At 39.6% G+C, this 21580-nt stretch overlaps 1 protein-coding gene across 1 annotated transcript; it reads right to left on the bottom strand.

Moving 5' to 3' along the window:
• Window positions 1-3302: 3302 nt before the first annotated feature.
• PITPNA (phosphatidylinositol transfer protein, alpha) lies at window positions 3303-20130 on the bottom strand. The gene is made up of 11 exons (XM_010293170.1): window positions 20111-20130; window positions 19853-19883; window positions 14141-14286; window positions 13456-13547; window positions 11084-11091; window positions 8673-8747; window positions 8328-8411; window positions 6869-6946; window positions 5829-5939; window positions 4069-4191; window positions 3303-3350 (listed from the first exon to the last, which is right to left on the bottom strand). Exons 1-11 carry the CDS (start codon window positions 20128-20130, stop codon window positions 3303-3305), a joined length of 816 nt encoding a protein of 271 aa, XP_010291472.1.
• Between the last annotated feature and the right edge of the window lie 1450 nt (window positions 20131-21580).

Raw genomic sequence — 21580 nt, 5'->3', positions numbered from 1 at the left:
CCTCAAAACGTAACCAACAAACATGAACAGAGGTCAGCACATAAATTCTCAGTTAAAAATACTTTAAACTGAAAGAACTGTAAGTGGGGCCTACACTCCTAGAATACTTCTTGAACAGTTATAGATGCCACAAAACATCCTGGTCCCAAATAGCCTGACAGATTAAAATTTAGTTTCTTCACCTATTTTACAATAAATTTGTTTCACTTTTACTTCTGCCTGGTGAGATTGCTAAAAATCCCTCAGACCCCACCCCACAAAACCATCTGAGGTCACTGAGAAGAGCCTGCCAGAGTTACTGGTACAATTCAGAGCTTATTGCACTTAGACATGAGTAAGGCAAAATAAACTAAAAATAAAGGGATAAACTGCCCCCTCCCCAGAAACCAAACGCCATCCTTTCCCTCCAGAGCATCTTCCCTCACACTGGAAACAGCTCAGATCCCAGCACATACTTGCTCAGCATGGCACGGGATCATTTCAGGATCTCCTATTTGCAGGAATGTGAAGGGCTGAAGGAGTCGGATGTATTACAGAACGCCAAGAAGACTCCTGAAAAGTGGCGATACACCCACACCACGACTGTGTTTGGCATTCAGTATTTCGTGTTAGTGCCGCCAAATACAGAAGTGGAAAATAAAGTGATTACTACTAGGAAAAAAAAAAAAAAAAAGAAGAAAAATCAAACATTGGGCCTTAGGCATAAGCAAAGAAATTGTTTTGTTTTTTTCTCATATGTATTTAATAAAGCAGTTTTTCTTTGATTCTGTTCTGCTTATTTGATTGTCTAAAGCTGATATCAACATAAGGATAGTTACAGTAAGTATATGAGTTCATTAAATAACTAGAGCTCTTTACATTAACAGTATCCTTTGTGATTTATAGTAACTGACAGATATCCTAGAAAATAACTGCAGGGTTTTTAGAAGTTGCTTTTTTATAGCATGAAAAGGAGATATTTTAGTCAGTCTTGCAATAGGAAGAATATTATTGCTGAGCAGAACCACCAACCCAGGCACCTGGATGTAATCAGATACCAAGACTTTACTTGTACACCAGCTTTTGCTACATCCCTATTTGTCCAGGGAGAATCACATTATTATTATTAGTCAAAATAATTTTAGCTTGTAAGTTATGGGAAGTCTTAGTAAATAACCAGGAAGTTGCAACATATGTCAAGCAACTTTTCATAATGATTTTGTAAGCCTGACACACACAGCTGAAGGACAACATAGCTACATGGGCCAAAGGGACCACATACCACTAAATTGAAACTCAACAGTTATGTGCTGAAGGCCCTAGCACAGGGGCACTGAACGCAGCTTCTGTGCAGTCTTTAATTCATGTGTACTAAGACAGAACAAAGTAATGCTGTTCAGAAGCCACGTACCACAATTCATCACAGACCAAGAACTATATCTGGCTACTCCTGATTATATATTCAGATTACATGCCATTACATTTCTTACCCTGGGAGCAAGGGTCAGAGCATAGCATTTTGTGGAACAGTTTTGCACTCTAAGATACTGACAGTTTCCCTCTCCAAATAGACATTCAAAGAATGGTGAAGGGCTGGGCAGGAACAAAGGTGGCAGTTTATCCCACTTGGAAAAAAAAAAAAAAAGAAAAAATCTAAATCACCACATCACAAGACTATTTTAGCTAAAAATGTCACTTGGAAATCAAACAGGGCCACATGGAAATTGGTCTGAACACAATGAAAAAAAAAAAAAAAAGAGGGAGAAGTCATAAATACAGCGATCTCTAAGTCACACGTCTCCAAGGAGCTACCTCCTTCATATACGTGCTAACATTGGAGTGCTTAGTACCAGACGGTCTATTTGCTCACAATATTAAGGGGCATCTAGAATTAGCTATGGGAGATTTAAAATTGCCTGCCGATTGGATATAGAAAGGCTTGATCCAGAGATGGTCCGTCAGTCAAGAGTGTGGATTCCCCAGGCCTTCCTGATGACTGTTTTGCAAACTGAAATGAAGAGACAACAATAAAACATTTTAGAACCACTTTGGAAGAACAGTGTGTCAAAAGAAGCATCAAGGTTGAACCTTCAGAAAGCAAATGAGATACACTGTCACCAGTGCAGACAATACACCAATACACAATACACCAGTGGCAATACACTGCATCATTACACTTCAGCACTAATCCAGAGCATAATTTCTAATATAGCCTAATTACAAACAGAAATTGCAATTTAAACAATCTAACAAGTCCAGAGGCTACAGTACAATTGAGAAGATCACCAACTCATTTCTCTAAGAACTAGAGTAAATGTGAAGAGGAAACTAAAAAAGTTGCATTAAAAAATTAAAATATATCTACCAGAAGACACCCCTTCAGACACTCCCTCACCACCAAACAACTGGCAGATTAACAGAGCATACGCAGAAATAAACAGTCAGTCCTTGATAGGCTGTGGTTCTGCCCCACCTCGTTCTTTCCAATGACAGGCAGAATGGTGTTTTACTGCCCTAGAAAAGCTGTGGCTACTAACTTGGACTTCTCTACATAAATGGACAATCTCTTCTTTCTCCTTGCCTTCTTACTTCCCTAATACTGTACCACATTTTTGTACAGTGTCTAAAAAAAATCCACCAAAACCAAACCCCAAAACAATTACACAATTTAACAGAATAAGGTTCAACACTCTCAGTACTGCTTACGCATTATCATCCAAGCATGCTGTCTAGAACACAGCCAAAAAAGGCAAATTCATATCTGTTCTCCAGTATGATAGTCCCTCCCCTGCCAAGATAGCATACTCATAATGAAATAGATGAAAAACAAGTCAAAAGCTTTAAAATTGTCATTGCTGCTTCTCCTGTGATAGTCAAGTGTAAATACTGTTAACAAACAATGGGAGAAATACATTCCAAATGTATTTGCAAGGAATTTTCAATTTTCAAATGTATTCTAAGTATTTGCAGGTCCAACTTATTCTTTCGGGACTGACACAAGTTTCTCTGCAAGTCATGGAAAGTAACTCATGCATTACAGAAATAAGAACAGCAGTGAAGTCTACAAAAAGTTCTAACACATTTTTCTTACACTTTTCACTCAAACATTTCTTTAGAATCATTCTGAAACAAAACAGTAAACTTACTCATTAACCTGTCAGTGAAACAGGTTCACTGTAAAAACTATTAATACCACAGATTTGCTTGCCAGAAGCTATGAACAGGATCATTTCTTACCCAAATGTATTTTTTCTCCTAAATAGAGCAATACAGAGTTTTGTCAAACTCTCTTGATACCTACAGTGCACAAGGAAGAAGTCATGTTAGTCATCTGCAGCTGTCATTCCTTTCACTGGATCTTTTTCTCGCATCTGAAAGAGGAAACACTATTCAAGTACTGATTCTTACATGTTATCTAAAATTTCTTGGTATGGAACACATTAAGTTACCTCCTTTATGTAAGACAGTGATTAAATCTGAGCATCCCAAATCACTGTTTGTGAATATGTTGGTTAAGCTGCAGGTCTGCTACGGATTTTAAACCATTATCCAAAGGGCAGAGGGTACATGAAACTATAATGAAATATTCTGAGGCGTGAAGGAAGAGAAGGGTGCAGTGCAGGACACAAATCATGGAACAATGTACTCATTATTACCGAATTCATGTTTCTCATAGTAAGAACCCTGTTACATACCCCCACTACCTGCTTATAATACTTAGAGCTAAAAATCCTTTTACTGAACTGGTTTTTGGAAACTAACGAGGACAAAAATGACCATTCAGCTTTGGGTAAAAGCTAACAGAAGATATTAAAGCAGTAAATGAATCATTGCCACTCATGCCCTCATTACCTGTGGTTCAACACATTTATTGGCTCAACAACAAACAGAAGAAGTCCATAATGATTAGAAGGAGATGCCAGCACAACAGAGTCATAGCCAGTCACTCAAACCACAAGCAGCATGACCTAAATAGCAGGAGGACAATACACACTACGCTATGACAATGCAGCAGTCTTTCCTCTCTCTACTGTACTGGATAGAAACAGTTTCTCACAAAACCCACACCTGCCCTGCTTTTCCACTGACCTCATCCAGCTGTCTCTTGGTCTCCTCCTCCATCCTACGAATGTCCTCCATAGTCAGATCAACCCACTTATCAAGCCAGCAGAAGAGCTGCCGATGGAAGTTTGTGAAGAGACGCTTTTCTTGCTGCAAAAGGAGGAGGAATAAAATATACAAGTGAGCTTACTCATAGGACAATTAATATGGATCTAACCAGATCATAACAATTTTCAGAGATGTGTACACTGAAGAACCAGCTCCCTCGCCCACCTTTCTATATAACTGCCACAATTGGAAACTGGAGCTAGGTAATTTTTCTTCTTTTAACAGAATATCTAGAGCCTTGAATCCTCAGAGAAATGCATTTTTCTCCCAAGCCTAGACAGCAGCCTGCACAGTGCATTGAAAGAATTAGTGAATGCTTTAGTAATTTCCTTTGATTTGACAGTATTGTTCTGACTGAATAAAGTGCTTCAGATTGGGTTTACTTAGAGCATGATAGTTGGCCTGAAGGTGCAGAAAAAAGGAGAAACAGAATAAACGTATTTTTAAAATAATTCTTCACTTGCTAAAAACGGGAGATTAGCAAGTATAAAGGGTTGACATGTACCTATCTTGCTTTTTTCTTTTGCAGTGACCTAAAAAAAGCCTAAATTTGTTTTCCACAACTGAAAACCTTTCAGCAGAGGTAACTAATGCGCACAAGCTACTTCAAGTTAGGAGCAATTTAATTCCATTTTATAGAAGATAAGCTAGACAAAATCATTATATTAGACACGAGTATACAATGCCTCTTGGAAAGTTCTCATTAAGGAAGGACACTTCAGTTTTACTAATTATGGTTTCACATCTGATAACTTGCTCTCAGCAAAAGAATCTCCACTATTTTGACACAAACGTGTAGCTGAAGGCACACTCAGAAAGGGATTCAAGACACCGCTTTGTTCAGAGCTTTTGTTAGAGGTATTTGAAATCATGCAGCAGCATGGTCATTCCCCCTTAGAGTTCTCTTTAGATTATATCACCAGATAATTGTTTTTGCAGAAGCAGCATTGTAGTTTATCAATATTAACCACTGAGAAGTCTCTGTGATCTGAAGTCACAGGCATTTTATGAAGACGGCATTGCCTGGAAAATTGCATATACTGATTCCCAGGTCTAGCATCCTGCTACAGTTCGTGGGTTATGAACTCAGCCACAAAAAAAAGCTCTTTTCAGGATATGAATTACTCATGTTTTAAGTTAATGAAGTTTCCCACCATCTGCTTATTTTTTAACACAGGTTTTACAAGCAGCAGACTACGAGAGGAAAACTTGACTAGAGCTCTAGGACTTGCCAGAAAGATCCTCAGCTGATTAGGCTCAGATAACTGAAGCTGTAACTATCTCCCCACAAAAACATGTCTTGCCCCTGACCAGAATAACCCTGGTATACATGCATCATCTCATCATTCACAACTCGACTACCAAATAACCACAATTCTCAGGCAAATCTATTAAACAAGGCAAAACAGCTAGTTTATCTTCATATATTAGAATGAACACGGTTCAATAGCCAATTCACAGAACAATCAGCCAGCCCTGCCCCTGGATTAGCAGCAAATTGAATCAAACTTTAATTGATTGCAGCGTATCAGGCAGAGGCCTTGACTGTATTGCCTGAAGTGACCGGACTGGCTTTCAAATTAGTATGTCCAGACAGGATACGCTATTAGAAGAAGCTGAAGTGCTAAGGCAGATGGAAGAGGAAACGTTTCCACATCCCTCCCCTTCAAAGCACTCACCTTCTGTATAAAGTTCTCAACTTTATTTTGCAGACCCCACCACTTGAACTTGACTGTTACCAGTTTGTAAGCACACATGTATGGACAGTCTGTCTGTTTCCCCAGCTCCTTCTGCAAAGACACAAAGATATTCACATCAGGGCTCAGGTCAAATGTCTCCAAGCAAGCAGCTGCTTCAGTCATACTATGGAGTCTTTCTACAATTCCTCACAATTATCTTGTGTCCTTAAACCTTGCCTATCTTTTATTGGCAAGTTTTGTCACATCTTTGCTCACCCCTTTTCCACGGTATTTAAGAGCATAATGAAAATAGAACCCAGTTTCTTCCACAGGTGGCCTTCCCTCAATTTTGAGGATGGACCATTCCTTCCTCTCCACTGTTCTCCATTGTTTCTTCTGTTAAATTTACGTCTTTCAGTATCTTCACTGTTATGCCATGGTTACTTAGTCTCCTTAAAAATCTTTTGACAAAGTTCCTACCAGAACAATTTTGGAAATTGATTGTATCGAGTCATCCACATAATTATCAAGTCTTAAAGAAAACTCCACAAGGTTTGTAAAGTGGACTTTCCTGCTTCCTTTTACAGGAGCCATATCCACTCTTCCCAAGTGAATCATATCAACCTCAGCTTCTACTAAGTTTGCCTGCTAGAGATCAGACTTGCATACACATAGCAACTCAGATCCCATTCCGGGTCCCTTTTAAAGACTGGTATCATATTTGCACTTCTAGAGTCTTCAGATGCCAAGGATTTAAATGAAAGGTTAAACACTGCTGCTCATAACTCAACTATTTGATCCTTGAATTCTCTTGGGTGAACCCTTGGGCTGAACACCAGACAGCTCTGGCTATTTCTTGGAACTCATTCTATCTATTTGTATCAAACCCTTCCATTTCTGTGAACTTCAGAACAGATCACCAGCTGAGTTTTGTGTTTCCTTCTACAGAAGTGAATCAAGTGTTTTACATACATATCTTTGGCTCCAAGCCCCAGTATCTATACTTCTTTCATGCAATTTGATATTCATGCAGTACATACCTTCCAGTTGGGACCTAGAGGTCCACGTCCAGTCTTGACAGATTTGAATTTTGCTGGATCTTCTTCTGCCTTGTAATCCTATTGGATATACACAGAAGATTAAACACAAATTATCCTACTGTTATCCAGCTGCTCACTGTCACAAAGGATTTATTTTTCTGGTGGGCAAAGACTAACCTCTAACTGCCTTCTCAAGAGCTATTGTTTTCAGACTTCAACATTAGGTCAGGCACTCTTCAAGGAAACATATTTCTCCCCCCCTGTGCTGTGTCCTAGACCTATGTGAAGGAGTGGTAACAAACTGATGTGACCTTTGTAAGGACGCCTTTGGGGTAAGACTATCGTAAGATCTGTCTTATATCCTCAGGATAGGTTTCCTGTAACCACTGGCAGATAAACAGTGCTGCTGCAGGAAATAGCCACGTTCTCTGGAGCTGTGTTATCTCATATTCTTCACAGCGCTGTATCAGTATGATGCTCACATATTGCACACTAGAAGACAAGTACAGTCAAAAACTCACAGTACCACCAAAAAGAAAGAGGCATCAGTTATGCCCCTTATTGCACAACAAATGATTTGCAGCATTCCCTTCCTGCATCTTGGATTAAGACTGGGGTGTGTACTGGACTCCTACTCCCAATTTAACTAAAATTAAAACGAACTGAAATCATCATAAGTTTAGTGCCAAAAGCAATCAACTGATGGCATCTTCTTCCGGATTCTTCGGCTCCAGGTGAATTCTCCTTGCTCCCTGACAACATTTAATTCAGAGTAGTTTGCATTTGCTGATACAGCTTAGTACCTGCCTAACCTATCAGAATCAGATGCTACTCATGTTCTACCAATTCATCTTTGTTGGAAAGAAAAGCCAAAATAAGTACTAGATCTGTTTTAATGCCCAAGGCCAAGTTTGAGAACAGGTAAATTAGCCATATTTGAATGGTATCAGAAATACTAAGTGGGGAAACTCAAACAACATTCCATTTTTATATAGTTGGGGTTTTTTTCAGTACAGTACAGAAACACCCCTTAGTTTCTTACAGTAAGTGTAGTAATTCTTAGAACAAAGTATTAGCTACATGATTTCAAGATACACTTGTGAAGCCATGGGTCAGCTTCAAAAAGGAGGTAGATTAAAAAAGATCTTGTATGGAAAGGGCAGTGCCATTTCTTCTTATTCAAGCATTATCATCAGCTGCAGTGCTGTAGAACGACATATATACACTGTTACATGCACTGTAAGGCTAAGCAACACATTTTACAGACAGCCTTGACATAGCTTTTTAAAGAGCTCTTCCTCTAGCTTGCTTAAACACTGCTAAGGAAAGCCTTTGTTCCTCTTCCCATCCTCTCATATGTCCTGTTACCTATGACCATCCCTGGGAACACAGTTCGTACATTATCCTCCTCTCAGCACAAGGCCTCTCACACTAGGGAGCTCTTACCCACCTACCATACCTTGGGAAGTACTTGACTCCGATCAGCAATGTCTATATAAATAGCTTCTACATTCTTCCATACATCTGGCTCCAGTTTATGAACCTGCAGTGAAAGTACAAGACTAATAATGTAACTGATTCAACTACAGACCACTCCTATTCTAAGACAGTAAAAAAATAAACAGATGGAGATACAGACACCCAGTGTCCCCCTTCCTCGTACAGAGAGGACACACCACGGTAAAAACACAATACGAGATCTTCTAAAGAAGCAAAGGTGCTCACACAGAACAAGTGTTTGGGGGACAATTTTATTCAGCATATATGAGAAGACATGAATAAAATACACAGCACAAGTACTTACATTCTCTTGTGTTCCAAGATCTGATTTATGCCAGGTTTCAATTTTGATCAGGAAGTCATCCTTCATATACTCATTCTGTCATCAAAATAAAGCTTCTTGTTATTCTTTGGATATATAACTTGTCTTCGTATTAGCTAGATAAGTAGTAAGAAAGTCAACTCAAATAATTATAACTTGATTGGGGTTTGACTTAGGGAACTTCAGAATTATCTGTAAATACATCATTGTTTTTAGAAAAATTGTTTGATCACTAAATACCTAAGATGAAATAAACCACAAGCTGTTCACTGGGGAAAAAAAAAGTTCCATTGTTTTAGTGAAACATTTGGAGTTTATAAGTAGCTTTTTCTTTAAAGGACAACAGCTGCCACTCTGTTCAGAGTTTAGAAGGGGAAACATAAGTTATCTAGGCAGAAATTGTCTTTTCAAAGAGATTATTGAGCTAGCACTGACTGTATATTTGGATGAAACTCTTCAAATGAACAACAATATGAAACTGATGTGTTGAGAGCTTTTGACACTGGAAAGGGAAGGGACAAGAAACACAGTTCCGCCAAGTAAGCAAAGAACTTTCCATTTCTCATTATTACTGTGAGTAGAAAAGGACTTCCAAAGGTAACCCTATCCTCCCTCAAGGGAGTAGAAACAAAAGCACAAGCCAGTGAAACACTCAGCATGTAAAAAGGAAATATCAAATTCAGAAGACAGATTATTCAAAGCAACATAATGGCATGAGCCAACTTTCTTTTCATCAGTTTCTCTAGGCAATGGTGTAAAGCTGAGCATTGCTGCACTGAAGAAAGATGCCTGTCCCTAGGTACAAAGTGTTTGCGGATATGCCACAGTGGGTAAGGGGGTTTAATATACATGATCTTAGAACAACAAAAGCTAAAGTACCTTTAGCTCAGGCTAAAGAGCTTCTTATACCCAGAACGCTTCATTTCAGACATTACATGTTTCCATAGATCATCAGTAAAAACAATACTTACTGTAATAACTGGTCCAAGAAATCAACACATGAAAAGAAAGAGATACAGTACTTTAGTGAAAAAAAGTATGTACAGCAACCATCGCCCTCCTCCCCCTATCAGCAAAACAGGGACAACTTCAGCTTCCCAGAGGGCTGCTGATACTATTGAAGAAAAAACCCTAGAAGTCAATAAAAACCAGCTAATTTCACCCCCTTCGCCTCTGGAAATTCTCAGACTTGGAGAAACCCAGAGGGCCAGCAATTAATTATGTACTGCCACTTCAGCTCTCTGGACTCCAGCCAGCTGGATGAGAAGATGGAATAAGTATGTTCAGCTGACGACATTTTACCAATCCTTTCTCAGCTTGCAGATAAGAAACCTCTCCATAGTTCTGAAGCAAACACATGCTGGATTTCAGGCCAGTACAGACCTCATCGCTTCTGCACGCAGTAACCAGACCCTCTGCATCTCTACTGCTCATGGTAACTAAACTCCCTGGATAGTAAGGCTCAATTATTCAACACAGAAAAGCAATTAAAGATCCTGTAACAGTCAGCATGTGTTCTACCTGAGCCATCAGAGTATGTTAGCAATTCTATTCTAAGAATAAGGATGTCTGCAGCTAGAGTTGAACTGTGCTGGTTCGTTCTGAAGTTTAACATGAGGGCTTTACTGAGAAGCAATATGGTTTTAAAGGTATTATTACAATTTGTGAGTTTCCAGCCCAACACCCTGTAGACAGTACCACCCCTTATCACCCATCATACACACCCAGATACCTTAATTGCCTACTGCTGGGCATTGGACTGCTCTAAACCCCTAACAATTTGAAAGTTGCTTTTCACAACAAATTTACAGAAGGCTAATCATTTAGACTGACATGTTGGGGTGGAGGGAGAGAACAAGGAAGCAGAGCAGAGGCTAATTTTTAGAAGGCTGAACTTCATCTCAAAGAACATTTAATTCTTTCTGCAAGTAGTTTCTTCCTGCTAGTCCACACAAAATACTGAATAAACCAGCAGTAATTATAAACTAGAGCCTTCCCACCTTCCCATGACAAACTGCTCTTCCATGACTATGCACCATCACTATGAAGCTGCCTTAAAACAGGTTTCTTCACCTTCCTAAATTCTTCTCTGTGGGGAACACTCCTCATTTGTAAAGCAAACAAATTAATCTCTTTAGAAATATCCATTAAAACTTAAATGCTCAGCTTGCTACAAATTACAGCCTGTACTTGAGGCATTACAGCAGCAGCTCCTACACATTTCAGCTGCAGTTGTAACTTTTCAATTTCTTGACATTTGGCCACAGGCATTTAATGCTGACACCCAGAAGAGGGGAACACGCATCAAATTGCTTTTCTAAAAACATTTAAGCAACATTAAAGCCAGACTGCAGAAAAGACAAAAAACACTGTTCTCCTTGGCACCAGCCCACAGTTATAACTATTAGGCAATCCTCACTTCGTTTTTACTGTAGAAGTTGTTTAAGTGCATACAACAACAATCTCATTTACAGTTCATACTCTCAAAGCAGCAAAGCAAGGCTTCCATTCAAAGTACATAAAACCAACATATTACAGCACAAACAAGTGCACAGAATTGCAGGAAGTAATAAGCTAGGCATTTAAATTCCCTCAACCTGCAGTGCTGCTTTGATAGTGGTATATAATATGCATAATAAAGTAATAATTGAACTTTTCAGAGGAGATACAGGGAAATGTAAGAAGGATATTCTCATATAATTAAAAAAAATACCATGATGCACAATTAACTAAAAGTACTGCTTTATTCAAACTTAAAAGTCTGTATGTGATAGCTGATTTGCAAGTAAGCAGTGCTCCAGAGCGCAGCACGCTAATACCACCTTGGTACAGGAGGGCACAGGCAGAAGTACCACGAACTCCTACACAGTCAACCTAGGTTTAGTTCTTACAGTGTCCCTGGCTTTTAAGTTTCAAACTCTAGTGCGAGGACTGAAAGCCAGCATGGCATTTTACGTTGCACAAAGATTCACATGAGGCCATCCAAGTTTTCTTCACGTATGACCAAAATATCCGAGCGCGTCCCAAAGAAAAATGATAATGCACAAGGCAGCCTACACCACATACATGGGTTCTTCTGCCTGCCCAGTACTAGCAAGTGAAGGTTTCGGCAACTTTTCTGAGCTTTTCTTGATTCACGTCAGGCTGGCAGATTCTCTAAACAGATTTGTCAGCCTCCGCATAAAAACTGCCTTCTGCTCCAACCCCCACAATAAAGCACTTTCTATCTCATATTATATTGATGTTTATTACAGTTGAGGATTTTTTTTTAAATCATTTCTAGCATACCAAAATCTGAATATTTCAACTGTGTTGGAAAGTCTTGTACTTGATTTTAGTATTTTGTATTTTTAGTATTTAATTTTACTTTATTACACTTAGGTAGAATGTTAGTAGTGTGTAACTGAAGGATAAGCAGCTAAGAGTGACAAAACAAGCTAACTCCATACCTTTGTTTCAGAAATTGGTGGAGAAGAAAAAGAGGAGGAGGAGGAGGTTATAGCTAGACATGTCTAACAAAACCTACTGGAGTCAACTTAGTCTGATATGTTTCCACAATTTAAAGAGTTAATGAAAGAACTGTGTTTAAACCAGTTCAGTGTACTTAACATGAAAATAAACTATACATTTATTAGGTAATTTAAGTAATATGCAGCAAGAAAACTGCATAAAAATGAGAAAGATAGATTGTAAATAACTTTCTTTCAGCATCTTGATATATGTGACAAATTAAAAACTTATCCTGCAGTTGATGATGACACTTCCTGAATTTTGTATTTGAAATATCCATTCCACTAGACTGCTGCATGTAATTTCACATACTGAAGTAACGTTATCCTCCCCCACTGCAAAGCTTTTTCCTTCTTTTAAAACACTTAATTTAAAATTCTCTTAAGTAAACTGCTGAAAAATAGATTTTTCTATACTGAGTTTCAAGAACAGTTGGAATTTTTAAGTTTACAGTTCCCATAGCAACTGTATCACTACCAAATAGCAGAAAATGTATCCTTCAAAGATACAAACAACATAAAACACAGCCAAAAATACTATGTAAGTTTGGAGGCAAACTCAAATTTGCAGTTCCTACAGCAAGAAAGACCAGAAAAACAGCAGTGGTTGAACACTGTGGCTGATAACTTCAGTGAGTAAATAAGATACTAAACACTCCTGTAGAAAAAAAGTTTGACATTATTTCACCACTTTGCACAGCTTCCAGAGCCTCACCCCAGACTTTACAGATGGATTCACTTTACACTTGTTGCACGCGATTTGGGTATCTCTGTTACGCCCCTAACCCAGAAGCAACTAACCAGGGATACTGCAATTGATCAAATATCGATCGCATAACACTGTTGCTCCCATCAAAATGCACTAAGCAAGAGGCAACCCAAGATCTTCCCTGTTCCCCTCCTGCATCTTCTATTTTTTTTCCCCACCAGTCTATGCTGCACTTGTGTACATAGAATCATCCCTCATACATTCATTTCACTAGTGTTACACATCTGTTCCTTTAGTAGGACTAACATCCATTTCTTGGTCTGTTCTTTTCACTAGCAGCACATCAGACAAGGACATTTCTTTTAACTCCACAGCACTGTATTTTGCTTTTCCTGACCACAGAAAGGGCTTAGAGAACAGAAATCTAAGGGAAGAGCTGAAACAGCTTCCCTTCTGGTTGCCTCCTTCATTATCCTTTCCCATCCTCCCTCCTTGCCCCCACGAAACCAGAAAGCTAGCAATCCTCAGTCCTTCCCCACACACTCACCTGTTCTGCAGTAGGGATAGGCATTCCATGCTTTTTCATGTATATTCAGAGCTCCTTCAGGGGCCAGCATTCTCACAAATGTTGGCACTTTGCTGCAGAATTTGGAAATAGGAAGGAAGGCATTGATAAGAACTAAATGTCACGAGAGCTATGGCCCAGACACTGAGACAGGCAGAGTATCACCTGAAATGCCAATGCTAGAGAGTCTTGCATTTGTCAGTGCACACTGGTGGAATTGGTAGGATTCTCCCCACTCTGAGTACGATGTTTTCCAGACGCTGCTGAATTGACAACATAATCTAAACCTTCCTTACGTAAGGAAAGAAAAAAGAAGGGGGGGAAAAAAGAAAGGGGAGGGGGCGCTGAAAACTGCTTGAAATCTAGGAAGCATTTTGCTCTTTAGCCACATCTAAGTATCAAAATCCTGGGTAACAGGATCATATTTTCTGTCCCGAGACAGATTTTCTCGGGACAACAACAGCCATGCTTACAGGGGCAGACAGGTGCATCAGTGATGCTCACTTGCAGCTGGACCACATGCCAGCTGATGTTTCACTCCTGTCTTACCTGCATGTCTTTCACCCTTCACATAACCTGTGATTTACACAGTTGCTGCAACCCTACCGGCATCTTCCTCTTGCCCAAGGAGCCTTGCCTGACTCTGGGAATAAAACGTTTCACATACCTCTGTAAGTGGTAGATCTTGTGTGTGTACTGCCCACGCTCTCCATCTCTTTCGTAGGGTTCGTTCACCAGGACCTCCACTCCTTCACCTCCACCAGTTTCATTTTTACTGGCTTCTGCCACAGAGTACAGCTGTCCCACTTGATACTAAAGAAGTTAAAGACACATTATTGTGATAGCTATAATTTAGCAGAAGTAATAACTTTACTAGAAGAAGCCAATGACAAATTTATTATCTGGGGAGAAGGCAGAGAAAAAGGACATCCACTTGTGCATCCAGATAAGCAGCTCATTTAATTTCATTTTGATATAGAAAGTTTGAGTGGTAGTTAAGAGGAAAGGACTGCCAATAGGATAGTTAGCTTTAACCCTTAAATCTCAAGCTCCATAACAACACAAACTGAGTAGAAAGTTAAACAGATTAAAGGAGCGTCAGGATGACATTTAAAGAAAACACAGGAGACCTCAGGCACACAGTTGCAAAATCCATTGTTCTTCCATCTTTTTGGCACACAGGTGTTCCCATTGTTCGGGGCAAATGGAGAATAACGCACCACCAGTCCTAAATTAATAAGCATACAGTACTTTATCCAGAAGAATCCCAAAGAACGTGGCATTACGTTTTTTGACAAAATGGCAGCATTATTTCCCAGGAATCACTCAAACTACTTCATACTATACAATCTCTTTCCTAAGAAGCATGTGCAAATGTTTCACAGGGAAGAGTAGAGGAAAATCAAGAACATGATCAAAACAGACATTATTCTCTGCAGAAGATGTAAAGGCTACTACACTCTTGCCTTTGGTAGCTAAAAAAGGGGATGCAGAGCTCAAAAGAAATGTGATCAAATGAAGAAAATTCACACAGGCCTCTCTGAGGCGAAGTTAGATGAGCAGACAAGAATTGAGGACAAAGAAGCTAAAGCACTAAGTCAGAAGGAAGTGTTCAAACAAAGCTGAGTCTTCAGAACTGAAAGCAAGCAGAACACCAACTGTTGCCAAAGGCAGTACAGAAAGGCAGTCTGAAATGGTAATCCACAAAGTATTAAGCATCAGAAGTGCAATGATTAAAAAAATCCAAACACCAAAACCCCCCAAAACTCCAAAACTAGCTACAAAGCAATGGAACACTGTTTAGGCCTTCCTCCTTTTTCCCAGCATAGGGCTGTGCATCAGAATCAGGAATAGCACTTACCACTCCCTACACTGAAACCCAGGCTGGAAAAGTGGAATATTGCTCAGAGCTGACAACCCAGAAATACTTCACTGGGCTGGTACTTCTTCAGCAATGAAGGAAGATTTCTACAGTGGTTAAATTTTGTTGTCAGAGAATCCAAAATAAAAACAGTACCCAAGCTCTATGGTATTTTGCACCATCTGATGCTAACAAAGACCAAGAAAACATTTATTCCTATTGGAAGAGTAGTAGATGGTAAGCCAAAGTAGTAAGGCTAGATGTCCTGGCCGCAGTTAATCTGGGACAGGGCAAAAAGCATACCAGAGAGTTTTAAACAAGTGGTCTACATGGTCTCAAGTTCAACACATAGGCATATTAAATAAGCCTGACTATCTGTTAGACTGTCCCTGAAAACAAAACAAACAGCCAGCAAAAGTAATCTGTAAGAAAAATCAATCTACAGACCAGTTTCAAGCTAAGAGCAACAACTCTGCTGGTTCTCTCCAGAAGGTACTGGCCCAGGTTATACAAGGACCCCTCAACTTGGCTGGACAGTTCCTGCACTGTCACCAAGCAGATTGGATTTCGGTCTGGATTGTGGGCTGCAATACAACTCTCTGCCTTCTGAGATTTCATACACTACATTGCCTTCCTTATGAGTCCCTACAGATGAGCATACAAAACAGAATACTCTCATCCCTCCAGAAGAGCAAAACATGAGAGTTGTGAAATCTTAGAAGCAAGTTGATTTATTAGAGGAAGAGCCACATGTATACTCATACAGAAGAGAACTTATCATGAGTTTGGCAACTACAGCATTAGAGGTGAGGACTAAATAGCTCTGACTGCTTTGCAGCAAGTCTCAAGACAGGTCTCCAGGGGCACAAATTAATTCCTCTTAGTAACAGGGTCTCATTCATTCCTTCTCTCTTTTAAATATGCAGGTCAAAGTTCAGACACTAAGAGGATAAGCCCTTTGGTTTGGCATCTTCACCATTTAATCTTCCCTGTTATTTCTGATCCTTTAATCGCATTGATAAAAGAGGAAAAGGCCCAGATAAAACTGTCCCAATGAACAAATCCCACAGCATCTGCCAGCAAAAGTTAACAGCAAAACAGATTCTGTCTCTGTGAAGTCCAAAGTGTCAGGCAGACCTGTCCTTGCAGACCTGAGAGCTCCTGGAAACCTTCTCTTCTGCAGGAAGTTATCCCTCTTGATCTGTTCCACAACACCTCTTATACAGCTGACAGCATATCTTCATTACACCAAATTTCTTTCAGAAGGCCTGATCTCAATGTAGCCATCTTCACGAACAGTTATTCTCCTGAAAGCAGCTTTGAACACAATTAATTAAATAAGAGTCCTTTGTGTTTGGCAAGCTCCTTTCCATGTGAGAGGAACAAAGAGGCAGCACAGAATGTGTACACACAGCTCTAATCCATACCAGCATTTCAAAGTGGCAGCTGGCAAGACACCCACACAGCCGCTCAAGTCTATGCTTTGAGTTGGCACTGTGCAACATGATGTTGGTCAGAGTACAAGAATAAAGGTTAGCACCTAAGATACAACAAGGTGGTTTTCTTTTTGCTCCCTGCAGTGCGACAATGTATAAAACAACACAGGAGTGCAGCTTGCAGCCTGCACTTGAGCAAGACCACATTTTGGCAGAGTTTCCTCACAGAAGACAGTCTGCTACAGTCTAACTCCTACATCCGAGCCTTCAAGTTTTAGTCATCACCAGGGCTTCTCCTCCACTGTTTTGTTCCCATCTTAGCAGTTACTTTGCTAACTATTCAGCGTTGGACTCTTTATTCATCAAGTCAGATCTCCCCAGTGTCTTCCCTATCACTGGTTTTCTCTTTAATTCCTTACTATTGATTAAGCTCTGATTGCTAGGGGTGAGGGGACAGAACACAGAATCTCTGGCATACCACAGAACAGCACAGAAGACTCCCTCAGCCCTAATACAATGCTTCAAAGCCACAATTAATTTCATTCTCTTTTTTAAGCATTGGCATCAGACTTTTGGCAGGAATTTACATGCTGAAGGCGTAAATTCTTAAGTCTTTTGAGCAAAAATTTCCCATATTAAAGTGAAATCAGAAGTCCTCTTGCTGGCCAGAGATGCTTAATGAGCAGCTACACAGTCAAGAGCCACAAGTCTGCAGAGCCCTATTTAAAAGTTTTGTGCACAAGGAAATCCTTGAAAGCAATGAAGTTGTAACAGCTGTTTTGTAGCACAGACAGCAGTGTAGTGACCAAGTGATGCACAGATGTGTCAGCATCTTTCCACACAGGAAGGGGGGTGAAGCAATACACAAATTTAAAGCAGTAGTCATCGTTTGAGTCAATACTGGAAATAACCTTTCAAAACGACCATACCATGCAAGTATATATGCAAAACTAAGCAAACTTTAGAACTCTTTCTGCTTAGGGAACTGTTTCCTGAAGTCTGGCCTTCCTTATGAAAACCACCGGACCTTAAAAAGGGGCATCATTCAGGGGACATGGTGACAATATGTAAGTTTGGCGAGAAATGAAATTGGGTCAAGTTGGCAGTCTATCCATAATCCAAGCACGTTAAGGTATTCTCTCTAGTATTTTCATTCCTTCTCTTCTAATGATGTTTATTTCCTCTTCACTTTATAGGCTTTTCCGTAGGTTACTCAACTCTCTGGAACTCCTCCGATCCAGAAGAGTACACCTTCTTAAACAGATGACCCCAGGGCATCCTCAAACAAGGAGGTTGCTAGAGACTGACAGATTTACGTACTGCCCGAAACCTCAATTTTTCACACAAGCAGCCTACACAGAAGGCTCAAACATGCCTGGCACTGAACAGCCAGCCCCAGAGGGAAAAGAACGTAACAAGGCACTCGCTTTAACTGGATGAAGGCTAATCCTAGTATCAGAGAACTCAGAAAAACCCTGTGCTGGGTTCCATCCAGTCTAACCCCCTCAAAGAAACAATCTGTGTACTGATGCTTTGACTTTCTCTTTACACAACTCGATACTTAGGAAGCATATCACTACGAGGCAGGGCCCCTGCTATTCACGCTAAGGTCTTCAGTTTATTGACCTCTGGATCTCTAACTTGCAAGTTTGCATCCTTTGCTTACTTGCTAAAGCTTAGCATATTAGTCCTTTCTTTGTCAAGGACTTCCCCACACAAGTAGCACTCAAGCACAAAAAAAGATCTAAACATACCTACTCTAATACTTTAGTCAGACTTCTGTTAAAACTGCTTGAAAGAGATTCATGCAGAACGCATATAATCTACAGGTAAGGAGTAAGCAACAGACACACTTTTGGCATTAGCGGTCTCATTAATATAGTACATAGACCTAAAGCCACTCTCTGATCGGAAGTCTAGGCTTTCCATGTGATGCCTGTCACAGCAGACTGATCCACAGGAACAAGGAACTCTGGCTAGTAAAAGAAAAGCAATAGCTAAGCAATCTCATGGCTGCAGGAATACAGAACACCAAGTTCTAAACTGCATTCTGTCAAAGGAGTAGAGAGTTATGAAAGGGATATGTTTAAAACTGTGTTGCCAGTTGCTATGTTTACAACATAGTGCTGCCATGATCTGGCTCACCACTGTCTCTGCCATAGTAGCTGCTATATTCAGGAGAAAGAAAAACGAACAAGAGTGCTGTTATCACAGCTCTCCCTAAGAGTTAGAACAAGCCCTTGATCAGAGCTTACAAACCGAAGGCTTACAGACAAGGATCACGGCAGGGGCAGGGGGGGAATGTCCGGAAGGAGGAATCTACTACAGAAATGCTATAGACTCTGTCATTTCAATTTCTCATCTACCTTGCTAGTATGAACATTAAACAAATTGAAAACGTTTTTATGGTCAGATTCTCTGCAAAAGTGCTGGAAAGGTAAGCTGCAACTCCCAGAAAAAGCATCAGGGCATCAGCCGCAGACTTTGCACAGCTATTTCATGGCTAGTTTGGCAATCAAAATTACGACCTCCACTATAAACTGTATTTCTTCTCTCAATTAGAGCTTTAAAAGCAGAAAGAAAGTTTTCTATCTGCAAAAGCTAGAGAACACACGTCTTAAAGAGTCCTGAGTAAGATATACAGAAACTTTCTTTTGCTGTACCAGCCTCACAAATCAGAAGAAATTGTTGCTCTTTGTCTAAGAGTTTAAAACAAGAGACTTCCAGGAAAACACAGTTTAAAGGGTAATTTAAATTTGTACTAAAGCTTCCTCTTTATGATAAAAAAAAAGAAAAGAGAACAATAGTATTAATGAAAAGGAAATTGCACTTCAGAACAGACTGACAAGTCAGTCAAGATTTGTAATCAACACATCTGAAAGTACTTTATGGGAGAGAGTATCAGTACCCTCAAGCTTAAAGAAATTAAATTATTTTGTCAAAATGATGGTGAATGAGTAAGAGCACACAGGGTCCTGAAGAGAGCTATATCCTTCTCTTGCATTTTTCCAGTTTTGCTGGAAACTGCTTTGATCACAAGTCTACAGTCCTAAAGAAAGGAAGCAACAAGAAAATTACTTACCTCCTCCACAGACACAGGCAGGATAACGCGGCTGAAAGGCAATACAAAAACAGAAAGTTAACAAATATCCCTGCAGCTGCAAAATATACATGACACATTCCTCACAGCGATGGCTACACAGCTCTCCTCTCCCCCCAGTATTCCAGTATCCGCCTAGTGCTAGCATCCCTAGCACTTACTCTCGTAAGTCCCAAGACCATTTATACAATAGCCTCAAAGAGAACCAATACATGAGATAGCATAATTGCAATCCTATACTAAAACTGTATAATTCTCATAGACCTTTGTTGGTAATATCTTACCAGCCTACAAATATACACAGCAGCAAAACAGTTCCTTCTTACTACATCCTTTCAACAGTCACATTTATTTCCCGTCAAGTTGTGGTAGAGCGTTGCTATGTGCTTCAACAATTTTGCAGAGAACTGTGATAGTCACAAGCCACTGCAAGATTTGTTTATATGTCCTATCCAGTAGGAGACAACAATAAATAGAGAACTGTATGGAAGGCTTTCTCAGAGCTGACTGTGAAGGAAGGTGTTGCCATTTCTATACATGAGTCACCTTTTTTTTTTTTTTTTCCACATTGTGGTTTCCTGAATGTCCCTTAGAATCAACTAGCTAGACTACAGAGCAAAAACTTCCAGAAGTCACACTGAGATTTTTTTTAAAAAGACAAGACTAAAACTAAATTTAAAGCTCATAAAGGTGCATGCATGTTAAAGCCTTTAAAAATACTATGTAGATCTCCAAAACTAGATTTGTATTTGACCTCTGCTTTCAGTAAGGATGATGTTGAAACAAGGAACCAAAGCAAGATACAGCTATGAAATGGATATGGCTACTGCAGGTGGAAGAATTCCCAGTTCTTTGGGAATTAGTCTCAAAGAAATTAGGATATAATGCGATCAGAAAAAAAAGTCCTCTTTATTAATAAAGTGATTTTAAAAAGCAATACTGGTAAAAATTGAATTTTTTTCTGCGCTAGAGGAATGCCACCAATAAGACACCACAGGACAAACTGTAAGAGGGGCAAAAGTTTACAGATTATGCAAGATTACTTATGACAGCAACACTTTATACCAGCTGCAAAGTACTGCAGAGAGACTACTGAGAACTGCAGATGGAAGTTGAGTGTCAATAAAAGCAGAATAATGCACAATAGGCACTCGTTTTCCTCAAACACATTGGGTTAATGAGCCCCAAATTAGCTATCACCAACAAATATCTTGGTGTCCTTATGGAAAAGCATTTGGAAACGTCAGCTCAGTGGCAGTTCAAAAATAAACACAACATCAGAAATTGGAACACCATACATACACACAGAAAAAACAACAGTTATGCCACTATAATCTCTCATGCATCAACATCTGAAATATTACATGTAATTCTGGTCACCTCATCTCAAAGAGGATACAGAACAAGGGAAGGAAGGCAAAAAAAGATAATTTGAGATAGGAAAAAGCTTCTGTGCAAGAAGAAAGTAGCTTTTCAGACTTGCAAAAAAAAACCAGTTAAAGGGGTAAGATACAGTAGAGCATTAGAGAGTCATGAATGGTGTGAAAAAGTGAATGGAGAAGGAACAATGACTATGTCTTACCACAGAGTAACTCAGGACAGAATAAAAATCATTAGGCAGCAGACTGAAGACCAACCAAGTGTACTTCTTTACATCATGCATACTTAAGTTATGGTACTCCTTGCCAAACACAAGAAATATAAGCAATT

Source organism: Phaethon lepturus, unplaced genomic scaffold (assembly GCF_000687285.1).
Source record: "Phaethon lepturus isolate BGI_N335 unplaced genomic scaffold, ASM68728v1 Scaffold29818, whole genome shotgun sequence".
NCBI classification, from domain to species: Eukaryota; Metazoa; Chordata; class Aves; order Phaethontiformes; family Phaethontidae; genus Phaethon; species Phaethon lepturus.
The sequence above is the reverse complement of the archived record's forward strand: the minus strand, read 5'-3'. Positions and strand labels throughout refer to the sequence as shown.